The 26,777-nt window shown below is 39.4% G+C and overlaps 1 protein-coding gene across 1 annotated transcript; it reads right to left on the reverse strand.

Annotated features, from left to right (window-relative positions):
• Window positions 1–778: 778 nt before the first annotated feature.
• EHD4 (EH domain containing 4) lies at window positions 779–24,740 on the reverse strand. Its single transcript, XM_032188305.1, has 6 exons — window positions 24,479–24,740; window positions 18,510–18,686; window positions 14,971–15,068; window positions 8,091–8,503; window positions 5,090–5,254; window positions 779–2,531 (listed from the first exon to the last, which is right to left on the reverse strand). The coding sequence occupies exons 1-6, from the start codon at window positions 24,715–24,717 to the stop codon at window positions 1,995–1,997; spliced, it is 1,629 nt and encodes a 542-aa protein (XP_032044196.1). The 5' UTR covers window positions 24,718–24,740; the 3' UTR covers window positions 779–1,994.
• Between the last annotated feature and the right edge of the window lie 2,037 nt (window positions 24,741–26,777).

The following is a 26,777-nucleotide window of genomic DNA, read 5'->3' on the forward strand; positions in this document are numbered from 1 at the left end:
TAAGAGAAAAAAATAAGAGTAAGACAAAGCAAGCAAGTCCTCAAGACTGATTAACTATGCCTGGATATCCTTGACACAGGCACGGAAGCCTGGCAAGGTGAAGGTGTTCTTATGTCACTACTTAAAATAGCTTCATTGTTTTCACATGGAAGAGTCCTAGCAAAGTTCATGGTAATTTCACATCAGAATAGAAAAGATGCAGAAAGATAAGAGGTCCAGAAAGATTTGAAGTATGAAAACCAACTGACAACCTAAAAAACACACAATTCGAAGAAAAAGTTGAGGCTCTTCTTAGATCACCTACATATCCGAACACGTAAATGTGACTGAAGTCTTAACTCAGAGACAACACTCAAATTACTTCCCTCCCTACCCCCACTGCAAAGATGCTAAAACATTTTTTCGCTTGCTCTGTCTCAGAAGGCACTACTGCTAACACTTACTGAGTCTCAAAGAAAAAGTGCCTGAAGTTACAGTACCTTTGATATGTAGGGCATTTCATAGTACAAATGGAGTACAAGTCAATACTTGCTCACATACACAGACCTACACTGACTGACTGCCAAGTTTGATTTCAGAAAAGAAGTGGCCCTCCCCAAAAGACAGGTTCACAGGACCAAAAATATACCTTCTTTCAAGGTAAAATTACCTTCTTTTAAGGTAAAATTACCTTCTTTTAAGGTACTTGTAAAGTCAGTTGGAAACAGCAGTAAGCCAATGGGTTCAACATTTGATTTTGTCATTAGAAAAATGATGATTAATGATCATTTTTTTTTTTTTTTTTAAATAAAGGAATAATATTTGAAGGGACCAGTCTATGACTTATTTCAGTCATATGTAAAGATTTCTGTTGGTGACCCCAACTTTCAAATCTGCTACCATATCAAATCTCTCTTCAGTGGTTGTCAGCTACCTGTTGGCAAAACAAAGAGCTAAAAAACCTTTCTTTAAAAAGAAAAGTATAAGATAACATAGATACCTGTATAATTAACAGTAAATAAAAATTAAATACCCATGAAAATTTCTCAAGACAATTCAACATGCTTTGAAGATGCTGAATTTGAACAATGCACCTTTTCTGAACATTATATGAGGCTTTATTTCAATGGAAACTTTTTTTTTTCATTAAGCGTATGAAAACATTCTGCTTCGACTTTGAAAAATTCAGGAATTTGCAGCGCAGCTAAACTGAAACCTCAAAAGAAACACCAAATCCGAGGAACAAAGGAGATTCAGTTCTTTTAAAGATAATACTGAGTATACAGTGCTGTACAAAACTGCAGCAGCAGCTCTTCAGATAAGACAGTGATGACAGACTGAAAGAATCATTTTAATATTTTGTACTTTCTAGCTATAAGCACCAGAGTTTTAAAATAAGTCTGCTCATAAACAAGTCTGCTCATATTCTGAGCACTTAATATTCTCGCCACAACTTTAGTCTTTCTCTACTCCCAAATTAAATAAGAACAACAAAAATATAGAACAAATTTAAATTTCTTTTTTATATCTGCTTTTTCTTAACCTATAGAAATGTTGACATTCACTTGATGACTAAAGTATGCTTTCAGTGTAGAAAATGTTCCTCTCATAGGCGGTGAATATAACATTTAGAGCTTCCTTGCACTAAATAAAATAAATAGTTTGGAGTAACCCGTGGTTGCTAAGTGCTTAGGTTTGGTGAAGATCAGTGATTTCATACATTTTTTTTCTGCTTTATGGCTGTAGAGGCAGTAAGATATGGAAGCAACACTACAGAAACATTTTCACCTTACCATCCACGCATTATGATAGGTTTATACAAGGCACTTGTGATAAGCATGTCTCAGTGAAGGTCAGCAGGGACTACTACACAAATGTTTCCCTGCTACTATGCTTCTAATTTCAGTAACTTGCGTGAAATGGGCTGTGAGGTTTAAAGATTTAAGCCTAAACTCAAATTTTGGTAGTTTCAACACATTCATTGAAAGACATCCAAAATCCTCTTCTAATATTTTTCACTCCGCTGTCTGCAAAGGTTTCCTGTGAGATGGTGGCACCAGGTGGGAAGGCAGTGTGCCAGGCAGTTCATATCCATCCAGTTTTATCTTGATGAGATGCTTTGCTAATGCAAATTCCTCATCATCCAACATCCCATCACCATCACAATCTGCGAGTTTCCAGATCTTCCCCAAGACACTGTTGGGTAGTTTGGAAGTTACCATCTCTTTCTTTGCATTGATCCCAGATATTTTGCCATTGATTGGTGACAAAGTGTAGAAAATCTCATCATAAGCAGGTTTATCTTTGGCAACAACCCATTCTTCTTCATCAGCTCCTTCCTTTGCACCTTCTCCATATCCCTGGCCAAAAGGTCCTGCCATGGTGCCATCAAATGCCCCACCGTGAACCAACTCTGTGGGCATATTGCTTTCTTCCTGGCTGATCAGGCTCATCAGGGAGGCAATCTTGTTTGCCAACATATTATCCACAGCTTCAATAAGCTTTGGTTTCAAAGAGTGAAATTTAGTGAAGTCACAAGTCTCCAACTGTTCCTGTCAAAGATATAAACATTTCAGTGACAGCTGTTAGAAAAACTTCCAATACACTGAAAAGGTTAGAATCACAGAATGGTTTGGGTTGGAAGGGATCTTAAAGATCATTTAATTTCAACTCCCCTGCCATGATCAGGGAAACCTACCACTAGATCAGTCTGGTGTTACATTAGTTAAGGAAGGGGCTTCAAACGAAAATAATCTTTTGAAATAGATCCCAAAACTGAAACTCAAATTTCTCTTGAAGGAGAAGCAAGGTGGATACTTACATATCACACCAAATACATTGATCAAATATACCAAGACAATTTTGCAACAGTGTTCCTCTATTCAATCGAATTTACAACAGTTTTCCAAATGGCAGTGCATAAGAACATGGCAGTTGGTGTTACCTAACAACTTTCCATTTGATGATTTTATTCCAAACATCAAAGAAAGTAGGCAAATAGGGCCTTAGTCCTGCTAGCCCTTCTGCAAGTGTTTAAAATTAGCAAATACATTCAAGAGTTTGCAGGTCTCATCTCATTTTACAGATTAAACTTCTTGTTTGTAACTAGGTCATGAAGCAATGTCCTTTACCAATAATAATTAAAAAAACACTGAGCTGGGGTAACAACAGCAACATTTTTATAGCAGTGCTGCCAGAAGTCATCAAGTAATTTATAGAGTTATCAACTTATGCATACACTCCTACTAATCTCAGTGAGATTTTTAACTAGGTGATATGTGCTATTTCAACACAGACCCAAGCATGTTTTATGTCAGAAAAAATAAAAATTAAATTTTGTTTAGGCAATTATTTATTGATTTCTAAATGCAAAAGGCTATCCAGGAAAGAAGAGTTACAGTAGAAACAGACAAAACAAAAACAAAAAGAAAACAGTGTTAAACTGCTTTGACAAGTCCCATCTATCTCAGGGAGCTGCCTCCCTACATAACAGAACTGTAACGATACAAACCAAGAAACGTGAACTACAAATTGCTTCACTCATGCACAAAGAACTTTGCATTTCTTAAAGGAAATATTGCCAACAAACAACAATCACTCCGTTCAGGTGAAGTTTATGCACAATCACCTGATTTACAGCAACTCATCAGCCTAAGTTTATGATATACAATAACTTGGAAACTAAAGGTCAAGTTTGCTATCTGTTTTTTCCTCAGTACGGAAGTGAATGATCTCTCTTGTATATATTTGCTGCCATCTGCTGCTGAGGCTTAGTGATATACATTATTAGTTTGAAAGTTCTGTGCAAATTTTGTTTCAATACCCAAACTGACAAGTCACTCATTCTCTCTTTTCCTATCACAAACAGAAGAGGCAAAGTAAAGAAAAAAAACCTGCACTTTTTCCATGCAAATCCTTCTAAAACCTAAGTTCATGAACCCTTCCTCAACAATCCTGCTTGTGAAAATCTAGATATAACAGATCTTATACTAAATCTACAAAATACTGTCTCATACAGACAATTGATCCCTAAGTTAAATATTTTAATCTGTAAAATAAACATGTGCATCCCTATAGACAGGTTAGGTTAATGAAAACAGCTAGTCATCACTCTTTACGATTAGCAGTGTGAAGATACCACATAAATTGTCAGAATAATGTACAAATATCAATCTGAAAAAACATTCTCCATCACATGCTTGACTAGCCAAGGTCAAACCAAACTGCATGTTCCTGATCTCTCAAGTACATCGACTTGGAAGATCAGATATCTTCTAATTCAAATATCATTCAAGAAGCCTATGATCTGAGATCGAAAGATTGCAAATTGAGGCTTGAGGAATAAATTGAAAAGCATGGCTAACACAGCACGGCTGTCGTTCCCTAAAGAAAGTGACAAAAAGCAGGTAGTAAGATTTTCAGAGTTCAAAAAAGAAACAAGAGGTAGGAGATATTAAAAACTTAACAATAAAAGTATAAATTGAGAACTAATTTTTCTTCACAGAATACATCTCTAAAGGATGGGTAAAAAAAAAAAAAAAAAAAAAAAAGAAAATCAGGGTTTTCAGAAGCGAGAGCTTAAAGCTGGACTTTTCAGGTAACCTATTGCCTTTGTTACTCAATGGCAAACAGCATCACTAAGAGCAAGAACAGAGAAGGGTAAATATGACTGATGTGTGACTATGGGCATCTTCACCTACCCAAATATCTGACAGAATTACAGAAGTGATATAAATACCCACATTTAGGACGCAGATCAAGAAACAGCTTAGCCCATACGAGCCCTCTAACATTTTATTTGTACCATCTTTTAAAACATTTAGTACTATCTGCTAATAGGAATCAAATATTGAGTAAAAGAACAGGTCAGATTCCTTATGGCAATTTCTGCAGTCTTCTGGGGATGCACACACACACATTAAGGAAATTACCAATCATCTTCACTGCTTCCAAGTCATGCTAACACCAGTGGCTGTCACTTCTGCTCTTCTGCCATTTGCCCAAAGACTCCAAACTAGAATGCTGAGTCTCTCTGTTCTGTCTTTTCTGATTTGTCAATCATGTCAGAAAATTAGTATTATTTCAGTGGAACTGTAATCTATAGTTTTACCTGCATTTTTTTGACTTCAGGGAAGTCTCCTGCTGAGATATGATATTCTCTTTGCAGCTGGCCATAGATCTCAGGTAACCTGCTGATCAGTTCCTTCTTCTTGTTCTCTTTTCCAAAAACAGAGGGCATTTCTTTTTTCAGGTAGCTGATGATATAAGCATGTACCTAAGAAGAAGCAAAGTTTAAATCAATACTACTGCTCATATAAGCTTAACAACATTAGTGTTCTTCACCCAGGTCATAAAAAGAAGCAGAATGAATAAACTCATCTCAAAGAGTAAGTCATTTGAAGGACAACATATTACCAACAATTGTTTGTGGAACCTCATATTAACAGAAAGAGGTGTCAACTAACTTTTGCTGCTTTCAGTAGTCCTTTGAGAAGCTGAGAGAAAGCAACTGCATTAAAAAAAAAAAAACGCAGTTGGGAAGAAAAAAAAGCACAGTTTAAGAAGGAGCATTGTACACTACTGTATTGGTACTAACAGTGAGAGCAAAAGTAAGGTCCTAAAATGCTGTCCTGTCACTTACATATCTGGATCATGCAGAAAAAATCAGCTGTACTAGTCTCTCTGTCTCAGTGGTGGAGAATTGCGACTCTACTTGTCTTGCCAGTTATTGATGGAAACAATGGGATAATGGCTTGAGTAATCCCAGCATGTTAAGTGGCAGGGCTATCTAACTGAAGTGACAAGGCATTCCTACCTTTTTCCTACCAGAGGAGTGAGCACATAGTCTATATTTATGTAGCCACAAAAGGATGATAAAGCAGTTAGTATGCTATAGTAACAGCATGCCTTGGCTGCTCTGCAAAGCCTTGGGAGAAAAGTAGAGCCATTCCAGCATATTAGGGAAGGCATTCATTTAGGATGACAAGCCCTAAAACACATCAATACTTGCAGCCCTCTTTGATTTTTTCATCTGCTGTGATCAAGATAAACCGACACTGCCATCAAAGTATCCACCCTGCCCGTGTACCCTCCTTCCACCCTTATCCTCAAACCATTCATCTCTTCCCTTGCCACCCTCCCACTGCCTTTCACCAGCAAAAGGGATCTGTGTGGCCACACAGCAAGTGAGCTGGTCCAGGACAGAAACTGTGGGCTGTATTTGCTCTCACTGGGGTGAATTAATTTATTCCATTCATTGTGTAGGCACAGATACTTATGCTGCACAAGGGAGGGAAGCGCTAGGTCAGGCTTCTTTTAGAAGCAATGCACATATATCCATTACAACTTGAAGTAATTAACATGCCTTCTTCAGCTCTGACCCAGGAAGGACCACCGAAGTCAAATGACCTCTGTAACAGGATGAGTCTATTAAAGAACTCAAACCCTTCTTTATTTAAAAAAACAAACAAAAAGATGCAACTGTTTCCCAGACACAGTTTTCACACACACACACAAAATATAAAATTAAGAATGTCTATCATTATCGTACCATAGAATACAAAAAAAAAGGTGAAATTCTGAGTAATGGGTAAAGAGATTACCACAAAAGAGAAGCAGTAGAAAAACATGATTATGCAGATATGGTGATGTATACAATAATTAACTACCATCAAAATACCACAGAACATGCCTTATTTTATTCTGGAAAAACCTTACACATAACCTATGCAAGGAAAGTGTGGTCACATTCCTTTACTTACTCATTTAGAAGCTTACTGGGTAAAAAAAAAAAAAGAAGATATATTCACTATTCACTAGAAATGGTGTAACGAATATTTCTTTGAATGTCTTAAGATCCAAACTTTCACATTTGACTTAACAGAACAGTAGCTAAGCAAAAATGGACCATCCACATTCAACACCACTTCCTCCTATCTAAAGAGGATGCATGCATTTGAATTACAAATATACTCAAATTTCTACAGAGCACATAAAAACAGACAGCATAAAGAAGCATAGTTTCTGCATAAATCCATGAAATTTTCTGATAGGGCAGATGTGAACGTCCTCCAGAATGACAGAAATTATGAAACGGGTATATTTCTAATAGAGTTTACAAATAATCTTAAGTGATTTTATAGTCTTATATTTAAAATAATTCTTCTAGCAAAACCAGAAAAGTACGTTTATAGTTCACAAGCACTGACAGTTTCACATGTGTAAGGCCTGCAAATGAGCACATATGTTTCTTAAAGATAAGAATAATTCTCATCAGAATGGGATAGTGACTCACAGGACTAAAAAAACAAAAAAAAAAACACACAAACAAGCAACAACAAAAATACCCAAATTTGACGGCAAGTTAACAGTTTTCTTTTGGTTTGGGTTGCTGCATATGTTTTAGAAGGGATTCAGAGCAGAGAGGTATAGACATTGGACAAAAATACTACACAATGCTGTAATTTTGACTCAGTACTTAAAGTTCAGTGCAGAAGACAGAAGTATGACGCTGTAAGAATTACATTGCTGCTGTCCTGCAGATAAACAGTTTATTCCCCTTCCAGAGCTGACTGATAAGCAAGCCCCTTGAGTACTGTATTTTGTATTCACCTTTATCTGTTTTTATTTTATGTTACATAAAAACACCTAAAAACGATCAGATACCTTTCCATTTCCAAAATAATTGCAATGAAGGAAAGTAAAAAGCTGACAAATGTACACAAAACAGATTGAGTTAATAGCAGTTTTTAATACCATAACACCAGGAACGTGACAAAAAAAAAAAAAAAAAAAGGTTTATCTTCAAAAAGCAGCATTAAGTTAACCTTACTGTGCAGCGTAAAAAATTGTACACCTCCCCTCTCAGCAAACAATAGTTCTAATGGCCTGAGAAGATCTGATGCCTTTCTCTAAGTAAGGGAGGCATCCCAGTACAAGTCTTTATTTCCTCCCATTTTCTTCTATGACCTCTTCCATATAAATCTGACAATACAATCCATTTACTGAAAACCACACATTTTATGAGTGGAAAGATTGGGAAAGGTGAGAAAGGACACACTGAAAAAGACAGAAGAGATCACTCATTTGATTAACTTGGCATCTTTTCTTACCTTTGCAAGTCTCGCCCTCTTAATGAGATCGTTGAGCTTCCGCACTGCAGCCTTCTGCGGGAGACTCTGGATGTCCTGGAAAAGATCCTGGGCCTCTGCCTCAAAGAGTCTTCGATTCTCTGTGTTTCGGAGAGGATGGGACCAGAAGGAGCCAATGTAGACCCTCAGCACCTCTGGAGTGTTGATCACCTTTCCCAAGGACCACATGAGTGCACCATAGACCCTCATCAGCTGCTGTGTGTCCACCTGGTCAGCCTTATTAAGTACCACTCGAATCTTGTCATCCTGGCCCCGGAATGACTTTATAGCCTCTGAAAACTCATCAGATATATCCAGCTTATGGGCATCAAAGAGGAGGATGATGCGGTCGACCCTCTCTGCAAACCACTGAAGGACTTGGCAGAAGTCATAGCCTGAGGAAAGAATGCACTATTACAGTTCTCCTGTTGGGAGCAGTGAGTCTCAGAAGGTAGGGATGGGGGTGCAGAACAAGGGGATCATAGCATCTGCCGAGGGGAGAAGGGGAGACAGACCACCTGGAGAAGAGTATCTGTGGACAGGTCAATACAACTGTATCCTACATGCCCTTAAACAGGTCTCATTATTAACACTTTTTATTTTGATTACTGACCTTGATTTTCCTGAACCTTGCCACCCATTATCTACATTGTTATCTTTCACGTTGCTGTGAAATATCATCTCACACCCATGTTTGCCTCTTCCGAGGGTTCTGACTTCAGCACTGAGAGCAAGCTAAGAAGCTTTGTGGGGCTCTTACCAGAATCTCTCTTCTCACTGTTAACACTGGCCACTTTGGTAGCTCTGTGTGCCTGTAATAACAGGCTGCAAATGCAGCACCCCAGTCTAAATCAGCAACCAAAATTTTTTGGATTATAAAACCATTTCCAAACTCTTATCTCTTTGCATTGCAACACTTGCTGTTATTTCTGCCACAGCAAACTTGGGAATGCAATTTACCAGTAATGAGTCCGTGTTGCTGATGGCTTTGAGGATGTGACAGATTAGAGAACACAAGACCTTTCTGATCATCTGAAAGAGATGTTTTGATGTTCTGAGGAAAAGTCTTTTTGTAGGACCTGTCTGAATGCTTTTTTAAATGCAGAAGGTAACCTAATTCACACAGCAAACAGTATTCAGGAAATTCTTATTCAGAAGTGACACATTTAATCTGCAAAGAGTCACCACAAATGATGTGGCATTGGGCTTGGCATGCACATGACTCATCTTGTTTGAGTAAAGAATAGCAAGGTTTGACTGGGAGATGATATTCTGGCCCTATTTTTCCTCTCAGAAAGAGACACAAACTAAAAGAGGCAGCAGTCAAAATGCAAGGACTGTTGTAAAGTAACCCAAATAGAAACTACACTTCTGTCTCCATATTTAAGCACTGACAACAAAGAAAGCTCAGTTATCACCAGTGAACTCTCCAGGGCATCGTTGGTCATTTCTGAACCATGTAATATGAGCCTTCAGACCTGCACTCCCCCAGCTAACAAAATCACTTAAACCACTCATACATGAGCCAATTAGCTGAATACTCCATGTTTCTTGTCCAGACACAAGCAAAACTCCTCTTCTCCACTCCTCATTCTGCCCGGTATCTTTTACGCTGTTTCAAAAAAAGAATAAGGGGATATTGTGAAGTTGCTTAGCTTTGCTTAAAACGATGCTGGCTCAGTCAAGTCATTATTCACTATACCTTCAAGTTGTTGGTCTTTAACCCAACAGCAAATCAGCTTTTTCTGTTGGCCCTAGTGAGGCTCTATTAGAAAACAAGGAGAAAAATGGGGAAAATGGGGAATTCCAGATTTCTTATGAAGCATACTTCTACATGCTTATCAACATAGGAAAAAATTCAGCCTTAAATCTTTTGTTTATAAATGACAATTAGCATATGAAATGAAATCTGGAATTTCTAGTTAACAGTACGAAAATGTCCCCAGTTACCTGTCTTCCCACCAACTGCCACTAAAATCCAGCACAGTCACATCAAACAGAAAGGTGAAGGCAATGGTAATAAGGTATTATTAGGACTCAAAAGGATGCAGGTCAGACTTATTAACTGGCTAAACACCACCACCACTACCAACAACAAAACCACCACCTTTCCCATTAAAAGAAATGCTTTGTAAGAAGTGCAAAACCCCTGTTCTATCCAGATTTTCTACATTCTTTTCTGCGACCAGGTCTAGAAGAGATGACCAAGAGATGAAAAGTAGGGGGCAAGGAGGAGAGCTGCACAAAACACAGCTGGAAGAGAGCTCTTCTCACTTAACATAATTTTATTAAAATCACTATAATTTATCTCTGTAAAAATTTAGCAGTAAAGAAAGGGAGAAAAAAGTCTTATGCCACTTCTCTGTACAACACAGTAGCATCACTGCACATATCTGAACTATGCAACAACCTGTTCTGGACTTCATACATATAGAAGGAAATCTGCTTGAAATTAAATATGTAAAATTGCAAAATGAAACTAGTTAAATTCTAGTAAGTTTCCCACTAATGGTACAAAGTGGACTTAAAAGGCTGGCTAAATAAATAAATATATAAATTCCCACCATGCATTTGATGGATTTTGAACTACAAACAACTTGCATATTCAGTAAGAATATGTAAACAAACACATTTCTTTTAATATGAATGAAATAAAAATTAATGAAGCATTTGGTTTGGGAAGAAAAACCTGCTTGCTTAAAATTTGTAAGAAAAAGACAATTTAATAACTAAGATCTGACAATCTATTAATTTTAATGAAAACTTGCAATTACAAGTGAATCCATTTTCATAGATTCAGCAGTTAGAGTATTAAGAGTGTATCTGAACTATAGGGCAGCAATATATACTTCAATATTTCAGCCAAGGGTTTCCACATGGTTGACTTCATGATTTTTCTGTCCTGTTCCCACTGAGAGTGCAACACAGCATCTATTCCATCAGTCAAAGCAATGCTCTTTAAAGGAAGCATAGAAGAGCACTGGGTCACAATGCACTTAGGATCCTGTCACATGCAGTGTACATGCATGGAGTTGGATTTTCAAAATTGAGCAGTACTAGTTCAACACAGATGAGTATGGAAAACATGACCAAAAAAAAATAAATCGGTGTTGATGCTTCTCAGCCTTTTGCTGCCCTACTGTTGCTACTTCTTCAAGGGTTTGTCTCCACAACTACTGTCAGCTACTATCTGTCTCAGGAGTTATGAAGTCTGTTTACAAGTACATATTAGAAAGTCACAAGTCACCCTCATACTCAGCTAAAGGACGAAGAGCAGCAATCCACCAGCAGCACTGAAGAACTCTGTGAGCTCATCCTGAGCTGCAAGGAAGGAGGCAGCCATTGCCTCCAGCACAGGCACAAAGGTTGGGCATCAGTAAGGGGCTCAACAGGGAGCCAGACGAGAGCAAAAGAAAACAATGAAAACAATAATATGAAAAAGCTGATGAGACACTGTGCAAGGTTACCAGCTCTGCAACCACTGATGAGAACAATGATTATGAACTCTCATGTGTTACTGGCCCAGGGCAAAGTACCAGTCCAGCACATGACAGCCACCAGCTCTACTCAAAGATAAAACTATGCAATCATCTTTACAAGCGCGGGTCTATTTTCTGCGTCAGTCAATAATAAAGATTTAGACAAATGATAGACTTTACCTTTGGGGTCTAAGGTAAATAATTTCCAACTTGCCCTAATACCATCTCCCAAATCTGCAATTCAGAAAATAATCAGGGAGACTTGATGGGTTCCACCCATTCTCTGCAAGGAGGGACAGGCAGACTGTCCACTTCTTCCACCCCTGGGGCTGGTGTTACTGCAGCAGTGAGCTACCTCTTGGATGAGTGCTGCAATGAGGAGCTGCCAAGTCCAGAGAACAATTACTCACTTAGTTCATGAAGCAGGGGTGGACAGAGTGTGGAGCGATCCCACCCACTGGTGCAGTACAACTACCACAAAAACAACTATAAAAAAAAAGGCTACGAACACACACATTTGGGACCTGGACAAGAACAGCTATTCCCACCCCCCAAAGTTTGCTGTTCTTTTCTTGTTGTGCAACAGGCAAGCATCTAAACTGTCTCACTCTTTCAAATGCAGCTTGGTCCTACACAAAGAAGCATTTTTAAAATATTCTTTTTAAACACTCCAATCCTGGGGTAAGGTTCCAGTTATGTCAATGAAAACCTGTCTCAATCCAGCACTCTCATATGACACTTTTACTGCACTCTTGTTGGCAGCATAGTCCTAAAGAGAACAGACAGTGCCTCACTGGAAAGAAAAGCCTGACACAATACTAGAACTATGTACGTCACCTTTCATAATTCCCAACAACATTTTCACAAGCCTGACTAAACTGAGAAAATTAACAGTGCTTAATAACTCTGGTTCTAAAAAAATGCAAGGTGAGCAATGTTCTGCATTTTTTCTGATCTTTTTCCCCATGTTTCTTTAAACCCTTGCCTTCAGGTTCAGTAGCAGTCAGCTTCCCAGGGGAAAGAGGAATGTACATTTCCTTTCCTGTCACCAGGCATTTATATTGACATTTGCAGTAAAATTATCAAGGCGTGGTCCTTGAACAATGCAAGAAGAAAGGTCACCACATTTTCTGAATAATTTATTTAATCCTACAGTCATTCCAACAGTCACGAATCAAATTCTCCTCCCTTTCTCAAATCAGTTCCTCCCCATACCCTGCTAGCCATTGCTTCACCTTCCTCCTCTCCTCACACTCATCATTCCTTCCAAACCTTGCAGACCACACACACGTTTATGTCTGCAATCTACTTTGTGAATGTCACCAGTGATGCTGCTGAACCTTCTGGTGCACTCACAGGGCAGCAGCAGCACAGGGACAGCTATTGTCTGAGGGGACAATGCCAGCACGCATTTGCACATTCCCGTCGAGCCACTTACGCAGGCAGTGAGCTGACGGGCAGGAAGCCTCTGGCACATTCTCCCACTGACAACAGGAGCAGGAAAGGTGTGTCAGAAGAAAGACAGCTTTGAATATTGTCCTAAGTGTACATTTTTGCTCCTTTAGAAAATGATCAGCTCCTTCATCTACGGACACCTTGCCAGCTTTACAGAGCTCTAAATAAAACACCCAGGAAGCTCTGCATTACTGCAGAGTGCCTTTACTTTCTTCCAGTCTTTTACTAGGAAAGGAATGAAAGCTGAGGTCCTGTAAATTTCCACTAATTCTCTAGAAATGTAACTGAAAGACTCAGATAAGAATAGACACCAGCAATATGCAGAATAGAAAGCAAGTAATAATATTTATTGGGTGTTATTTCATGTCACATTCCATTACTGCATTATGAAAAAATCTCACCTTACATATATCCCTTAGAAAACAGCATTAAGTTTCATAAGAAAAACTCAAGTCTAAAATGAAATAGAAATATACTGAAAATTTAAACAAAAAAAATGTAAAATTTTGAAATACAAAATCTTAAGCTGTCAGAAAAGAAATTCTGCTAAAGAATCACCCAGTATATTTAGACCTTTCCTGGCAAGTAAAGACTCCCCATGTTTACATCTAATCACCTCCAGTGAAAGGAAATGACAGCTCCAACAGTGAAGCCTACAAGCTGTCACCTTGTTATAGTTCGGAACAAAACTTTCTCTAGTGGAGAAACATTTAAGTAAAACAGAAAACATCTTGTAGAATCCTGCTTACGTTTGTACACAGTGATTTAAACAGGGCCTCTGAACAACTCAAACTTCAAAACGTACTAAATTAGGCTTGTAGCGTATGTTGAAGTCATTCCAAAAGCCATTCAGACAGGCCCTGCAGTGCAGCATCACAGGATACATCAAGTTTGCTCTCTATAAAACCACCTGTTTTCGAACTGCATAAGAAATCTGGAATTCATATACAGGAAACGTACCTATGAAATATTTCAAACATGGGTGAGCACAGTATTGCCTAATCATAACAGTGTATAGTAAGTCCGTGCAATAGCTCTATACAGCAACTTGCAGGTACACCAGGAACACTGGCATCTAACTATATGAAACCTTAAACCTCAGCAGCAATTGCCCTGCAAACTTGGGGTACAGAGAACAGAGCACTGAAAGTTGGTCTCCTAAAGCCCTGTGGTTGTACCATATTGGTACAGCCATACTGGTTAAAGCTCAACATCATACAGCAGAATCACATTTTTGGTATCAGAACTATACCAAGATACGTATTCAAGAAAAATCCCTAACACATTGAAAAACACCTTGGTGAAACGCAAACTAGTCAAGTTAAAACCTTGTTAACAGATAAGGAAAGCTTAAGGTTATGACTCAGCACTGTCTAGGTGAAAGTCTACTGTATGTAAGGGCAGGTCAATTAGGCCATAAAAACACTTGATAAGGCAAATACCATCAAGAAATAGAGTTTCAGAACAATAAAGAAACGACAGCTGTATATTCTGTTAAGTCACAAGAGCAATTCTAGATGGCAGTGAAGATCCACAGTCTTTTAAGCAACACACAACTACCAGTGAAACCTAACCCCAGAGTGAAACACAACCCTGTCCCACACAGCAAGGTTAGAACTTCCTTGACAATCCCTGTCAGCACTGAATTTTGTCACACAAGTGCTTGCTTTTTCACTGTCTGATTAACACGATGCCTCAGTTTTCTGCATATTTCATGTTCACTTCCATACTGTTAAGGAAGGGACAGCAGGTACTTGAATGCTGCCAAGCATTACTTTCCCTTCAAGTGGAGAAGGAGAAAGACTTTTTTTTTTTTTTTGGTGGAGGAGAAAGGGAGCTGGAATCCAAAACAGAGAAGCAGAAGGAGGAGATTTAAGACCATTTTTGATAGTCAGTGTGCTCAGTTATTTTCAGCTCCTGCAACTCACCTCTGCTGATGCGCTGTTTCTCTCCAGAGAGGATGCCTGGGCTGTCAATAATGCTGATACTCTTCAGCACCTGGTTAGGCAATTGAGAACACAGGAATCTGCAGGCAAGGAGGGGAAAAAAAAAAACAAAAACCAAAACATTAGCATGAGCTCTAGCTCACATGTATATTGTCCCTTGCCCTCTTTATGTATTAGCTTTTAGAAAGACTGAAGTGAAATTAAAAAAAAAAAAAGGAAAAAAGTTTTTGAAGTCCTTAATGAATGCCATTTTGTTTTTAAACATGTATGGCGGCCAAAAAAGAAAACTGGAGGGCTTCTTAAAAAAACACACATCAAAACAGAAGGAAAACAGTGGAAAGCCATGCAAAACTCAGAACCATACGAACTGTATTATCTAAGTGATGATAAAATTCCAAATGTTGCAAGAGCTGACAAAATGGGCCACATATGCACCATTCTAAAAAGAAAAAAAAAAAAAAGCTTAACTTCTAGTTACTGGCTAGCCAAACCTGCACTCCAAACTCTGATGCTTCTGGGATAATTCGTGATTGAAAAAAAACTTTACTGCCCTTCATTACAAACTGCCTTTAAAAGATTTGCGTAAGAGTTTAATCTTCTTACCAGGTAGTGATTGAAGACCATACCGACAAGAACACTGTGCAACCTAGCATCTGCAAAGCTTGCAAAACACCAGTGGCCAACATAAAAAGCTATCATCCCCAGAAATTTAGTTAAAAATGTAACAGTGAGGTACTATTGAATAAAGTAGTGATTTTTAAAATTTTCCTAAAATTTGCCTAAAGGACACATTGTGTTAAACCAAACATTTTGTGGAAGCACAGTGGATGCACAAAAGTGACAAAGAAAATACATTTGACAACAACAACCATTACAAAAGCATATATCACTAACATGAACAACATGAAGTAGCTTTCACAAATTTGCAAGATTCTGATGACTGAGTTTTCATCTCTGTTTTTTTTTTTTCTTATCACTATCTCAAAGAAAGCCCAGTTTAGTATCACTGAGATGTGTCTGAAGCTATCTTACAGGAAGAGGAGCACCATTATTTCAGCTGAACAATGCTGTAGTATTTTGATGCAGGCATCGCCCAAATGCAGACAGCTGGAAAAGGCCATGCAAGAAAACAGGGAGCTAACAGGCCTCAGAGATGGAAACACACAGCAGACTTGACAGAAGTCATTAGTGGAAAAGGAAGAAAATACATAAGACAGAGAGATGAAATAAAAGGATAAACTCAAACCACAATTAACTGTTTGTAGCTTTTTGAATATATCCATTATCTGAAGACAACAAGTGGGTCAATAATCTTAGGTCAAACTAGTATTTCTGACAACTTAAAACATTAATGTTACTTGTATTTGAATATCTGGTTTTGACACTGAGATTTGGCTCTGAAATATCATTTCTTACATAAGCTGCATAAGGTGTGATTTCAAGTGCTACATCATAAAAAGCAAAACTACTTAAACAACATATATTTTTCCCAATAAAAAAAAGTTTTACAAAAATAGTTTAGCTGAGTGAGTTGACTATCTTCTTGCAGCACATTGATGCTTTCATGCTTTTCATATTATTATAAGACTATTATTAAAGAAAACCAGCAATATTAGGCTATCCTTGGAAACATTAAAGTTACATTTTTTGCAAAAATAAAATCAACAACTTTGCAATCACCAATCACCTGTTGATTTTGTTTGTTTGTTTGTTTTTTCCTTAAGATTACCTTTGGAAAATCTAGAGTTTATCCAACCAAGAACTTCTCCTTTTTGCATCCATTCAGACACCCATTAGATTAAAGGGGGACCATGTGTTTCTCCTCAGTGGTAGTAATTTTCTCCATAACCTTCTGGTATACTGCAATGTTCTTTTTTCACTTACTTTAGTCAGAATCCAAAGGCACACATAGGTCCTGTCCCCCTCCCTCTCAACCCTTACAAGTACACAGGAAAAAAATAAAAGACAAATTTCTACAGTCAGGAGCCTTGCAGAGACATCTACCAGAATCAGTCAGATACAAGGGAGGGGAATAAGAAGAGGTCACAGAAAAAGCGGCAAGATAGTATCAGTAAGTTGATGAAGCTAATTAGTAAGTACAAGTCTTCATTGTGCTACTGTGTTCTTGTTTGTATTTCAGTTTCTCCATTACCTCAGACGCTGTCTTCTCTCACGTTACATTTAGATGAAAAGGACATTTGGCTTTGTTAAGTGTCCATAGCCATGTAAAAGTACTACCTTAGGCTTATTCATGAAACAAAACATTAGGATTGAGAAATCATTTAAAAAATCATTACGTAACTCTTACATCCAAACCAAACACATAGGATTATTACATGTTCAGTGTAAGTACTTGTTTGTTATGGAAAAATACTATTTACAGGATAATTATGTTAGCTGTTTTCATAGATAGCCTAGGATACAATGGTGGGGTAAGAAAGAATAGTGATCTGGAAGACTGAACTTAGCTAATACACCTCACAGGAAGGGGGCCCCAGAAGTATTAAAGTAGGACCTGACTGCAGCTTCCCACAGTACATTATCTCTCAGCAAACTGGTAGCCAAGCCAGCCATAAGTAGCTATAAACATAAACTTTCTTCTGTGGATATGCACAGCAAGAGATAAGACCTTACATGATGAACTTTTAACACATATGTCAGTGCTTATCGGTCAAACAGGAAAACTTATTGTTAAAAGAGAACCAATTTAGATTAATTGGCTAGCAAAAGCAGGCCTCCATCTCAAATCACCATCAAATACAGGAAGAAAACAAGGTGATTGCTCACACAATGCCAAAGTTATTAATAACTTCAAAATGGAAATAAGTATTTCCAACTGCACGTTAAGCTACTTACCGCAATGTTCACAGCTCCTTAACAACTCTGCCTGTTTTTGCAAATACACAGCAGGTATCCAGAAACAATCATCCTGGTCTACTGCACTGCTTGAAAACCATCTGGTTTTCAAACTTTTTACTGGACTGCTTGAAAATGACCAAAACGAAGCACTTAACAGCTTGAATATATTTTTTTTTCCTTCAAAAGCCATATTCAAATATTCTCCATTCTTTCAGGCCTTTTTACATCTCTCTGCAATTCACAATTTTGAAGAGCTACTCGAAAACCTCTAGTGTATAAGGGACTAGCGCAGAGGAACAGGACAGCACCAAAGGAAATAGATTTTTTATTTTGGATGGTAGGTTTTAAACAACAGTACTTCCATATGAGTTTTATTGAGTAGGGAAACTTGTGCCCAAACTGATCTTGAGTTCCAGCTAGCATAATGCCTTAAAAAAAAAAAAAAAAGAGTCAGCTGTATGCTAATGCAACTTCATACTGCCTTTTTTTTTTTTTTAATTCACTTGAACTGTCACTGCTTCTGCTTGTACTTGAATACTTATTTCATGCTGTTCAATATGAATACAGCAGAAAAGACTTAGTAAACAGCACTGATGTTTGAAGGCGGTATCAAGTAGAAATTCAGACTTAAAATCAAAAGACAGCAACCAACCAGATCTCACCTGTTCAGGAAAGCATTTCCAAAACGGCTGAGTTTGCGGAATGGCTTCTTAGGATCAACAACCAGGGCATTTCCAGGAACACTTCCTTCTGACTCTCCATACATCACAGCAATAAAAGAATCTGTGGTAGGCTCTGGACCAATCCGCATGCCTGGGAAGTCTTGTTCAAGCAGGTATCTAGAGACGGAGAATATGTAAAGTAAGAGACTATATGATGGAGAGCTAGGAGAAAAGTAAATAACTCCAATGCCCTTGAAAATTCCCAAGGACACCCACACACTAGAATCATAAAGTTTTCTCTGCATTTCACTGTTTCTATTAGCTAGGGAAAAAAAAGGGGGGGGGGGGGGGGGGGGAATGCCAGTTTTTCACAACAGCTAGATACAAGGATCAAGTCAGTCACTTTACAAAAATATGGTGCAAAGTATTCCCTCACCTGCAACACCTGAGCCACTCAAATGGATGCATGGATGCTTCTACCAATGATCACAGTGCTGTAGGTTACGCTACAAGACACTGCTGTTTTTTGTCCATGTTTGCAATCCCATACAAGTGCTACTAGCACTGAAAGGGAGTGGTCTGAAACACAGCACATGAGCAACATCAGCTTGCTGACAGACATAACCATTCAATGAACTCAGTTGCAACATCCTCTTTTTTACTACCTTGAACTCACCTTTCTACAGCAGAGATAATACAGTTAGGAGACAATACAGTTACTTCTATTTGAGACTGAGGAAAAGGAGCTTTTATTCAGTTTTATTTATTTTAGTTAACAATTACTTTCTGATACACAGGGTAAAACAAGTTAGACCCACAGAACTCCATAGCTAAAGATAACATACATCCCACATGCACCAAATCAGGAGGTGTTGTACAAACAGAAGCCATTATGCACCCCCCTCTGAGCAATCTGCTGAGACACAGACTGCACATGCCTATTGGGCCAAGTCTGATACAGCAAGTCTTGACTGGCAAGATCTCAGATGAAGGATGCACATATTTAAATGCTAGAGCTTACTGGAAACAGAATACGTACTTAAAGCCTACCTGCATACCTTCCTGGATGGCAAATGAGAAGCAAGAGAAGCCACAAGCCTATCTGCCAAGCCCAGGCCTACACTCTCACATTTTCCACTTTTCACAAACAGGACCAAACAATCCTGCTTAGTTTTAATGTGAATGTATGAGTACTACTGTCCTCATTCTCAACAGTACCATCTTAAAAATTATCACCTTGAAATACTAAGCGTAAATTGTCAGTGCTGGTCCCACATCCAATGACAGCACCAGTCACAGTTTTGAGCATGTCTAGATTAACACCGGCCTTTAAGTAATAGGTTTGGTCTGGACCTTAATCTAACAGTACTATAACTGTTCTACCATTGTTTAAGTTTCATAAGTTTTCATTGGCTTGAGAGGACTTCCAGGCTGCTCTTCCTGCAAAATACATACTACAAAGTATCCACAGTATCACTGTTACCCATCAGAAAAGCTCATGAACCTGGCATGCATTGGTGATGGCACTTCAATGGCAGTTTCCTTTTATATGATTAAAAAAAATGATCTCATGGCCACATGCAACACTTGGAGAGTTTACAAGGAGTTCAAAGTATTAAGCACCCTTAAGGATTCCCAACATTGGATTTTCAGCTCAGAACTTGAACAATGCAAATTCATATTACCTGCAAATTCAAATGATAGACATAGAACAAATTTGAATAAAGCGCTACTGACTTGCAATGATACTTCCAAGTTAACTTCACGGATGCAGCTTTAAAAGCCAGGCTTTCAGAGATAACAATGCAGGAAGGCAAGAGCTCCTTCCAAATACTGAGTCCCACCCAAGAGCCAGAGCGCTGGGCCTGCTGCAGCTATTCAGAGACTGCAAGCACTTGGTAAGGCAGGTATTTTCCATTAAGACACCCTCTCAGTCACATGTCAAGAACCAGAACAGCCAAAAAGATACCCCAGATCTTGAGTGCTGGTTGTACAAGCTATATCACACTTCCTCTTGTTATGAAAATATCGGTTTCACTTAGCCACATAAAAGGGAAGACCAACCTTCTGTAAACTGAAAAACTGCAAATGTTTTTGTAGTGTTATATTAGCACAGGAAGCTACCTGGATTTTTAGCATCTGTGACCACTTACCCTTCTCAGGAATTTTCAGCGGAGAGGGAGTTCAAAAAGATTCACAGGAAGAATGCTTAAAAATAGCATTTGTCCCAAAGACAGTCTAGATCAAACAGCAGACATCCTGTTGACTCAAGGGACTTGCTCTTCACCCTTTATTTTTACCTGGGCTATAAACTTTCTGCTTTGCTAGCAAACATTCATCTACATCCCTTTGCCAGACCTATAGCCCAACTACAGGAAACTGGTTTACAAAGATTACTCACAGTTGCGGATACTGATAATCATCTGAAGCCTGCATGCTTCAGTTAAGCCATACTAACACATGAACACAGCCTAGGTGGACAGACCAACACTGGGCAAGGATGCAATGTGATGTATGGAGAGACAAGCTAAGTCTCCTTTCCTAAGGCTGTCCACCTCCACACTACATGCTACCACAAATCCTCCTTGCTTTTTTTTTTTTTTAAACGTTACAAAACTAACAGAAGATGTTTGCTATAATGCAATAATTCTGTTCCAAATACCTTGAATAAGACTTATACACAGTGCTAGTAACAAAGAAGTTCTACAGACCCAAAGAAATTAAGAAAGAGCCGACAAAAAAAATGATGTGGTCCATTCTTGCCATACAATTGATTGCACACCATTAGCAGGCTCTAGATATTACAGATATAAAAGGGAGCTTTCACAAAACTCAGCTCCAGCTGAGTTAAATAGAAGGAAGTTTACTGTTTTAACCTCTGAGTAATACCTCTGAACAAAGTAAAAGCACGATCTGGCGAGCTGAGGAATTCACTTCTGTTTTTCCTCATCTTGATATGTTAAAATAATAATAAAAAAAAAAAAAAAAAAAAAAAACTCATCACTTAGTCTCTTACACTTGTAGATTAAAGAATGTGGTGATTATAAATGTGCACTGATGATCCCGTCTCTGATACACTGCAGTTCTCTTCTCCTGCCCCTCCTTTCACCACTTCTTCCTCTAAAGCAGCCATGAGAAGTTGGGAGTATTACAGAAGCTGCGCAGGTACAATGCCAAGCAGCTTACATGTAAGATAAGCACTTGGCTCTCACCCATCCTCCCACCCTATTAAAAAAACAATCATATAAGTATTGCCATTTGGGCCTCAATACACTTGAGTTGTTGGCATTGTTAGATACTTAAATGAAACAGCATTAGCGCACTACGTCTTAGACAGCAAAACTGGCCAGTTCCACTGCATTGTTCAGGGAGCAACCAGTAACAACAGCACCGAGTGAAAAACCAGAAAGGCTGACAGAAACCTGGAAGTGTTTATTTTTCTATCCTAATCCCTCAGGGCATTCAGTCATTACTAGATCAGTGTTTTCCATGAAGACTAAGTGGAAGGAACTGGGTGGATGTGGATGTGTCAGAGCTATGAAAATGTGAAGTTCTCACGGTAATTTCTAAATCAAATTATCTCGTGCTAGGTAGCCTCAAAAAGTTAATCTCAAATGAATACTCATCAGCTAAACAGATTTGTAGGTTCACATATAAACATGATAGTAAACACAAAAATAGATTTAGTGTGTCCTCCTGACTATGAAATGAAGAAGCGTGAAACAAAAAGCAGTTTTAATTAAGGTTTAAAATAATGTTTCCTTGCCAAAAGGCTACTGGAAAGAAAAAAAAAAAAAAGGAAAAAAAGATATAGTCTAACTACCTTCTAGAAAAACCTATCAGTTATAAACCATGAATTTTAACAATCTTGAGAGAGTATGTTTTTGTTTTTTTTTTATAAACAACCAAACAAAAAACAACCAAAAAAAAAAAAAAAAAAAAAAAAACACATGGGAAATCAGCCTACAATGGAGGAAATTAATTTGTGGCTGACCTGGCCACTACAGTATTTCTTCTTTTATAAGTCTTCGCTTTATTTTACATACACAATTTCACTTCTCATTTCATTGCCTTTTTTTTCCCCCTTTCCTCTAAACTGGATTTTGAATATCAGTCACTGTGACATAACCTTTACACCGTTGGCATAAGTTGCTGTCCATGTTGAATGGAGAGTTTTCTCATGCTAATGCAGCCAATGATTATCTACAGTTATTACCTACAGCAAACCCTGATGTAATGAATATTTATCTGGCTTCCCTGGGGAAGGTGTTAATGGTGACTGTGGTTCTTTAGAAGCAATATCAACTCTTTTATTACAGACAGGGTCTCAATGGTCAATTCCTGTGAATTCCCAAATTCTCCAATACCTAGTAAGGGATTATACCACACTGCGATCTATGTAAACTGGGGACAGGAGAAAGGGGTGTCTGGGTGAAAAGGAGGGCACATCACAGTAGAAGTTGCTTCTTCCATTCAGTCAGATATTTCGATAAAAAGCATAAGATATCTTTAACGTTTATATCAGTCAAACTTAGTTGATGTTCACCAGAGGGTTCAAAATGCATCCAGATATTTACTCCCAGCAGAGACCACTGAAGTCTCATTTCCCTGGGAAATAACACCGAAAAGGTGGGAAATAGTTGTAATGAATGATATTTCTTTCTTCTTGCAGACCATCCATTAGTGTCGATCAGCCCTATTATTCTGTATTTTACAATTAAAGAGGTAACAAGTTACACACAAAGAAAGCAACAGCACCCGAAGTACTTGTGAAGCAGTGCAAGGCCTATTAGTGCTCCTGAGTGCAATACTGAGCTATGTTCAGTCAAATATGGGCAGCTGCAAAGGACAGAACATCAAACATCCATAAATCAAGAATGTGATTTCACATCCAAGGCAAACCAGAGGGGAAAAAATTTTCCTATAAACTGCAAATGACACAGCAAGTCAGCTGACAGGCAGAACAGGTTCTGGGACATCTCTGTTCCGGACCACTCTGTCCCACATTACCCATGCCCTCGCCTTCCTTTGTCCCTAATCCAGGTAAGATCACTTACCTGGAAATATACCCAGCCTACCAGGGCTGCTAGAATTTGAATACAAGTAAAGAAGAAAATGAATCAGTCAGCACGGGTTGAGAAACATGAAAAAGATTCAAACCACCCACTCCACAAACACATACCTCCTTTCAGCTACCAATGGGGATCCCGAAACCAAGTTTCTCTTAATTACAGCCCTATATCTATTTTTAGCACACTGCTCTGAGCAAGCCCATCTGGCATGTTAGCAGAAGTCAGAAACCACCAGCAAAGAAGCAAGGTGAACCTCAAGCCTGCGGCCAGCTGGCTGCAAAGCAGGCACGAAACGTGACAGGCTCTGCAAACATCTGAAAAGGTGAGTAAAGGGAAACACTGCTCCTTGATGGGGTGTGAGGAAGGGAGTCCTCTGCACTGGAAAAGGAGAAGTGCCATAGCAAGGCTGCCAGGAACCTTCGGAATTAGAAATGAAACATTTGTACAATTTACAATTAGTGATGTTTCCTCTTCAACACAATTGAACAGGAGTGTGAGGGGAAAAGAGATCTCTGAGGACGCAGCATGAACGCTGTTGTGTTTCTCCTGTTCCCACATGCAACCTAAGTATTAAATTTCTTTAAGGAAAGAAGGGGCGGACATAAGGTTGCACGGCCGGTGATGACAGTAGCCTCTTTTCCTCCGAAATAATTTAGAAAGAAAAAAAAATAATACAAAGTTAACAGGAAGTAGACAGCGAGGTTACGCTTTCCCGGCAGAACATGAAATCGAGAGAAGGATCTGAAGCAGGAAGTAAGAGCAATATACAGCAGCTGAGACTCAGCCCCAGAAGCCGCCCCCATCCTCAGCACAGCCCCTCAGGCACCCCGAGGTGCAGCAGCACCCATCGCCGGGTGTGTGTGTGTGGGGGGGCACCCCCGGGGGTCCGCCACCTACCGGATGAAGGTGGTCTTGCCGGTGCTGTACTGCCCCACCAGCAGCACCATGGGCTTGTTCTCGAAATCGGCCTCCTCCAGGGCGGGCGAGTGGAAGTCATGGAAGCGGTAGTGCTCCTCCAGCGGCAGCAGCTTGCGGAGGTAGAGGTCCCGCAGCCCCCCGGTCACCGTCTGCACCACATCGCCGCCTCCGCCGCCGCGCTCCCGCCCGCCGCCCTGCTTGCCCAGCCAGCTGAACATCCCGCTGCTGCCAGCTCCGTGCCGTGCCGAGCCGTGCTGAGCCAAACAGACCCGCGCCGAGCCGAGCCGTACTGAGCCGTGCCGAGCCGTACTGAGCCGTGCCGAGCCCCGCTCCTCCCCGTCCACGGCCCTGCCCCGCCGGCGGGGCGGTGCCGGTGCCGCGGGGGGGTGGCCGCAACCCACAGCACCTGCAAGCAGAGACGTCCACCAAGGGGCTCCCAGCTTGCTATTCCCTCCCCTCCAATAATAAAATATATATATTTTTTTTCATTTATTTATTTGGAGTGGAGGTATCTGGGTATCTTTTATTTTCTTGTTATTATGTTTTTATTACTTATTTATTATTATTTTTCAGAAACAGCTTGGTCCCAAAGCCGCCTCTTATTTTTTTATTTATTATATCTGCCGCCCCTCTTCCCCGCAGGGTTCAGCTGGGTCCCCGGGAGCGCAAGGCGGAGCCGCCCGCATGCTTGGCGAGTTTGGGTGCTGACGGCCCCGGGAGGGCTGCGGGGCGCGCACTGCGCTCGGCAGCTATTTTAAACGCAGGGGAAATTCCTCCTATAGCGCTCATGGTTGGCTGGGGGACGTGCGTAATGTATCTGGCCATTAGTTTTACCCTCGGTAATATGCGTAGCCTGAAGGGTGGAGCACCTTTTCCATCAATTTTGCAATAGATTTTAACGGAATGTGATAGCATGCTCGCTCAGACACTGTTAGTTTTTCATTTTACATAAATTCATTTTTTATATTAGTGATTTGCACTAGTACATTCATTGTATTAGTTCATCAATTTTACATTAGTAAAATTAATATGTTCTCTCTCTACTTAAAAAATGAAAGCTTGGTCTCCCAGTTAAAAAAATAAATAAATAAAAATTGCTGAGTCTGTAAACACACTGTTGGAAATACAATTTTTGTGTCGCAGTCTTACCTCATTGCATCTTTTGCAATATCCTTACAATCTCAACCCCTTTTTGCTGGACGCCTCCTAAGTCACATTTTTAGCTATTTACCTCCCTTCCTTCTAATTTCCATCATGAATATTACCTTCTCTCTGTGTGCTCTTGCTCTTTTGTAAATGCACCAGCAGGTTTAGATGTGCCCTTTCCCTGTCTGCTTCCTCCCCACACTGTTCCTCAAAGAAGAGAGGTTAGGCTTTAATACTGCTCAGCCACCCTGCCTTTTCTTGGCTCCTTGCTTCACATTTTATTTAGGGCTGTGCATGTGTTTTGCAATGCTTTGTTGCAATTTCCATGCTGAGTCTAAAGATTTTATACCACTTTGTGTAGGGCATGTTGGCCAGCTTCCTCATTTCTTGAAATACCCTTTTTTTGTATTTTGGTTTTGTATTCCTCTCATTTTTATGACTTTTCCCCCTAGGTTGCTAAATGTAATTGCTATCAGTGCACTTCCATCTTCCCCTTGTTACCTCTGGTCTCTTTCAGCTGACATCATTACAAGTAACCTTTTGGTTTCCATAAGATGAACTGAAATGGTAGATGCCAGGACACTTGCGTTCACATGAAGGATTGAATTCATTGATGCATTCAGGCTTCTATTAACTGCTTTTTTTTTTTTTTTTTTTTTTTTTTTTTGTCTGTTTTCTCAGTATTTCTGGACAGAGGGTGATTTCCCTCTTCAAACGGTTTGTGACTGGGTGTAAAGCAGTCTATTTAACTGTCAGCATTATGGGGCAAAGAGCAATATTGTGTGTTGCTAACATGGTGTAGTAATTTCTCTTAAACCACTCTTGTGTCACCACATTTTCAGCAGTTCCAAATACTCCAGAGCGTTTATTATTTTCAAAAATATCTGAGCTGTGGAAAACCTAGGTCTGGGGTCAGGCCACCTACTCACTAGTCTTTTATAGCAGACAGCATTTGGTGACTGGAGAGCATCACAGAAAAAGGGCAAGAGTGTTGCAATACTTTCTCAGGCTATCCTCCCAGCCTCTGCGAACTGGTGATTCAGTGCAGGGCTGAGGCAGATGCAGAGCCCCTGTATTTTTTTAGCCCTTAAAGATTGCCCAGTGAATGCACAATCAAAAAAAAAATTTTTTT

This window comes from Aythya fuligula, chromosome 5, assembly GCF_009819795.1.
Source record: "Aythya fuligula isolate bAytFul2 chromosome 5, bAytFul2.pri, whole genome shotgun sequence".
In the NCBI taxonomy this organism is placed as follows: Eukaryota; Metazoa; Chordata; class Aves; order Anseriformes; family Anatidae; genus Aythya; species Aythya fuligula.

Bases quoted from the DNA above. Each gene is read 5' to 3' on its own strand.
- EHD4 (XM_032188305.1), bottom strand. From the start codon at position 24,717: ATGTTCAGCTGGCTGGGCAAGCAGGGCGGCGGGCGGGAGCGCGGCGGC. The intron at 18,687-24,478 runs GTAGGTGGCGGA...CTCCGTCTCTAG, and splicing joins GGCAAGACCACCTTCATCCG to ATACCTGCTTGAACAAGACT. The intron at 2,532-5,089 runs GTAAAACTATAG...TATCTTTGACAG, and splicing joins CTGAAGTCAAAAAAATGCAG to GAACAGTTGGAGACTTGTGA.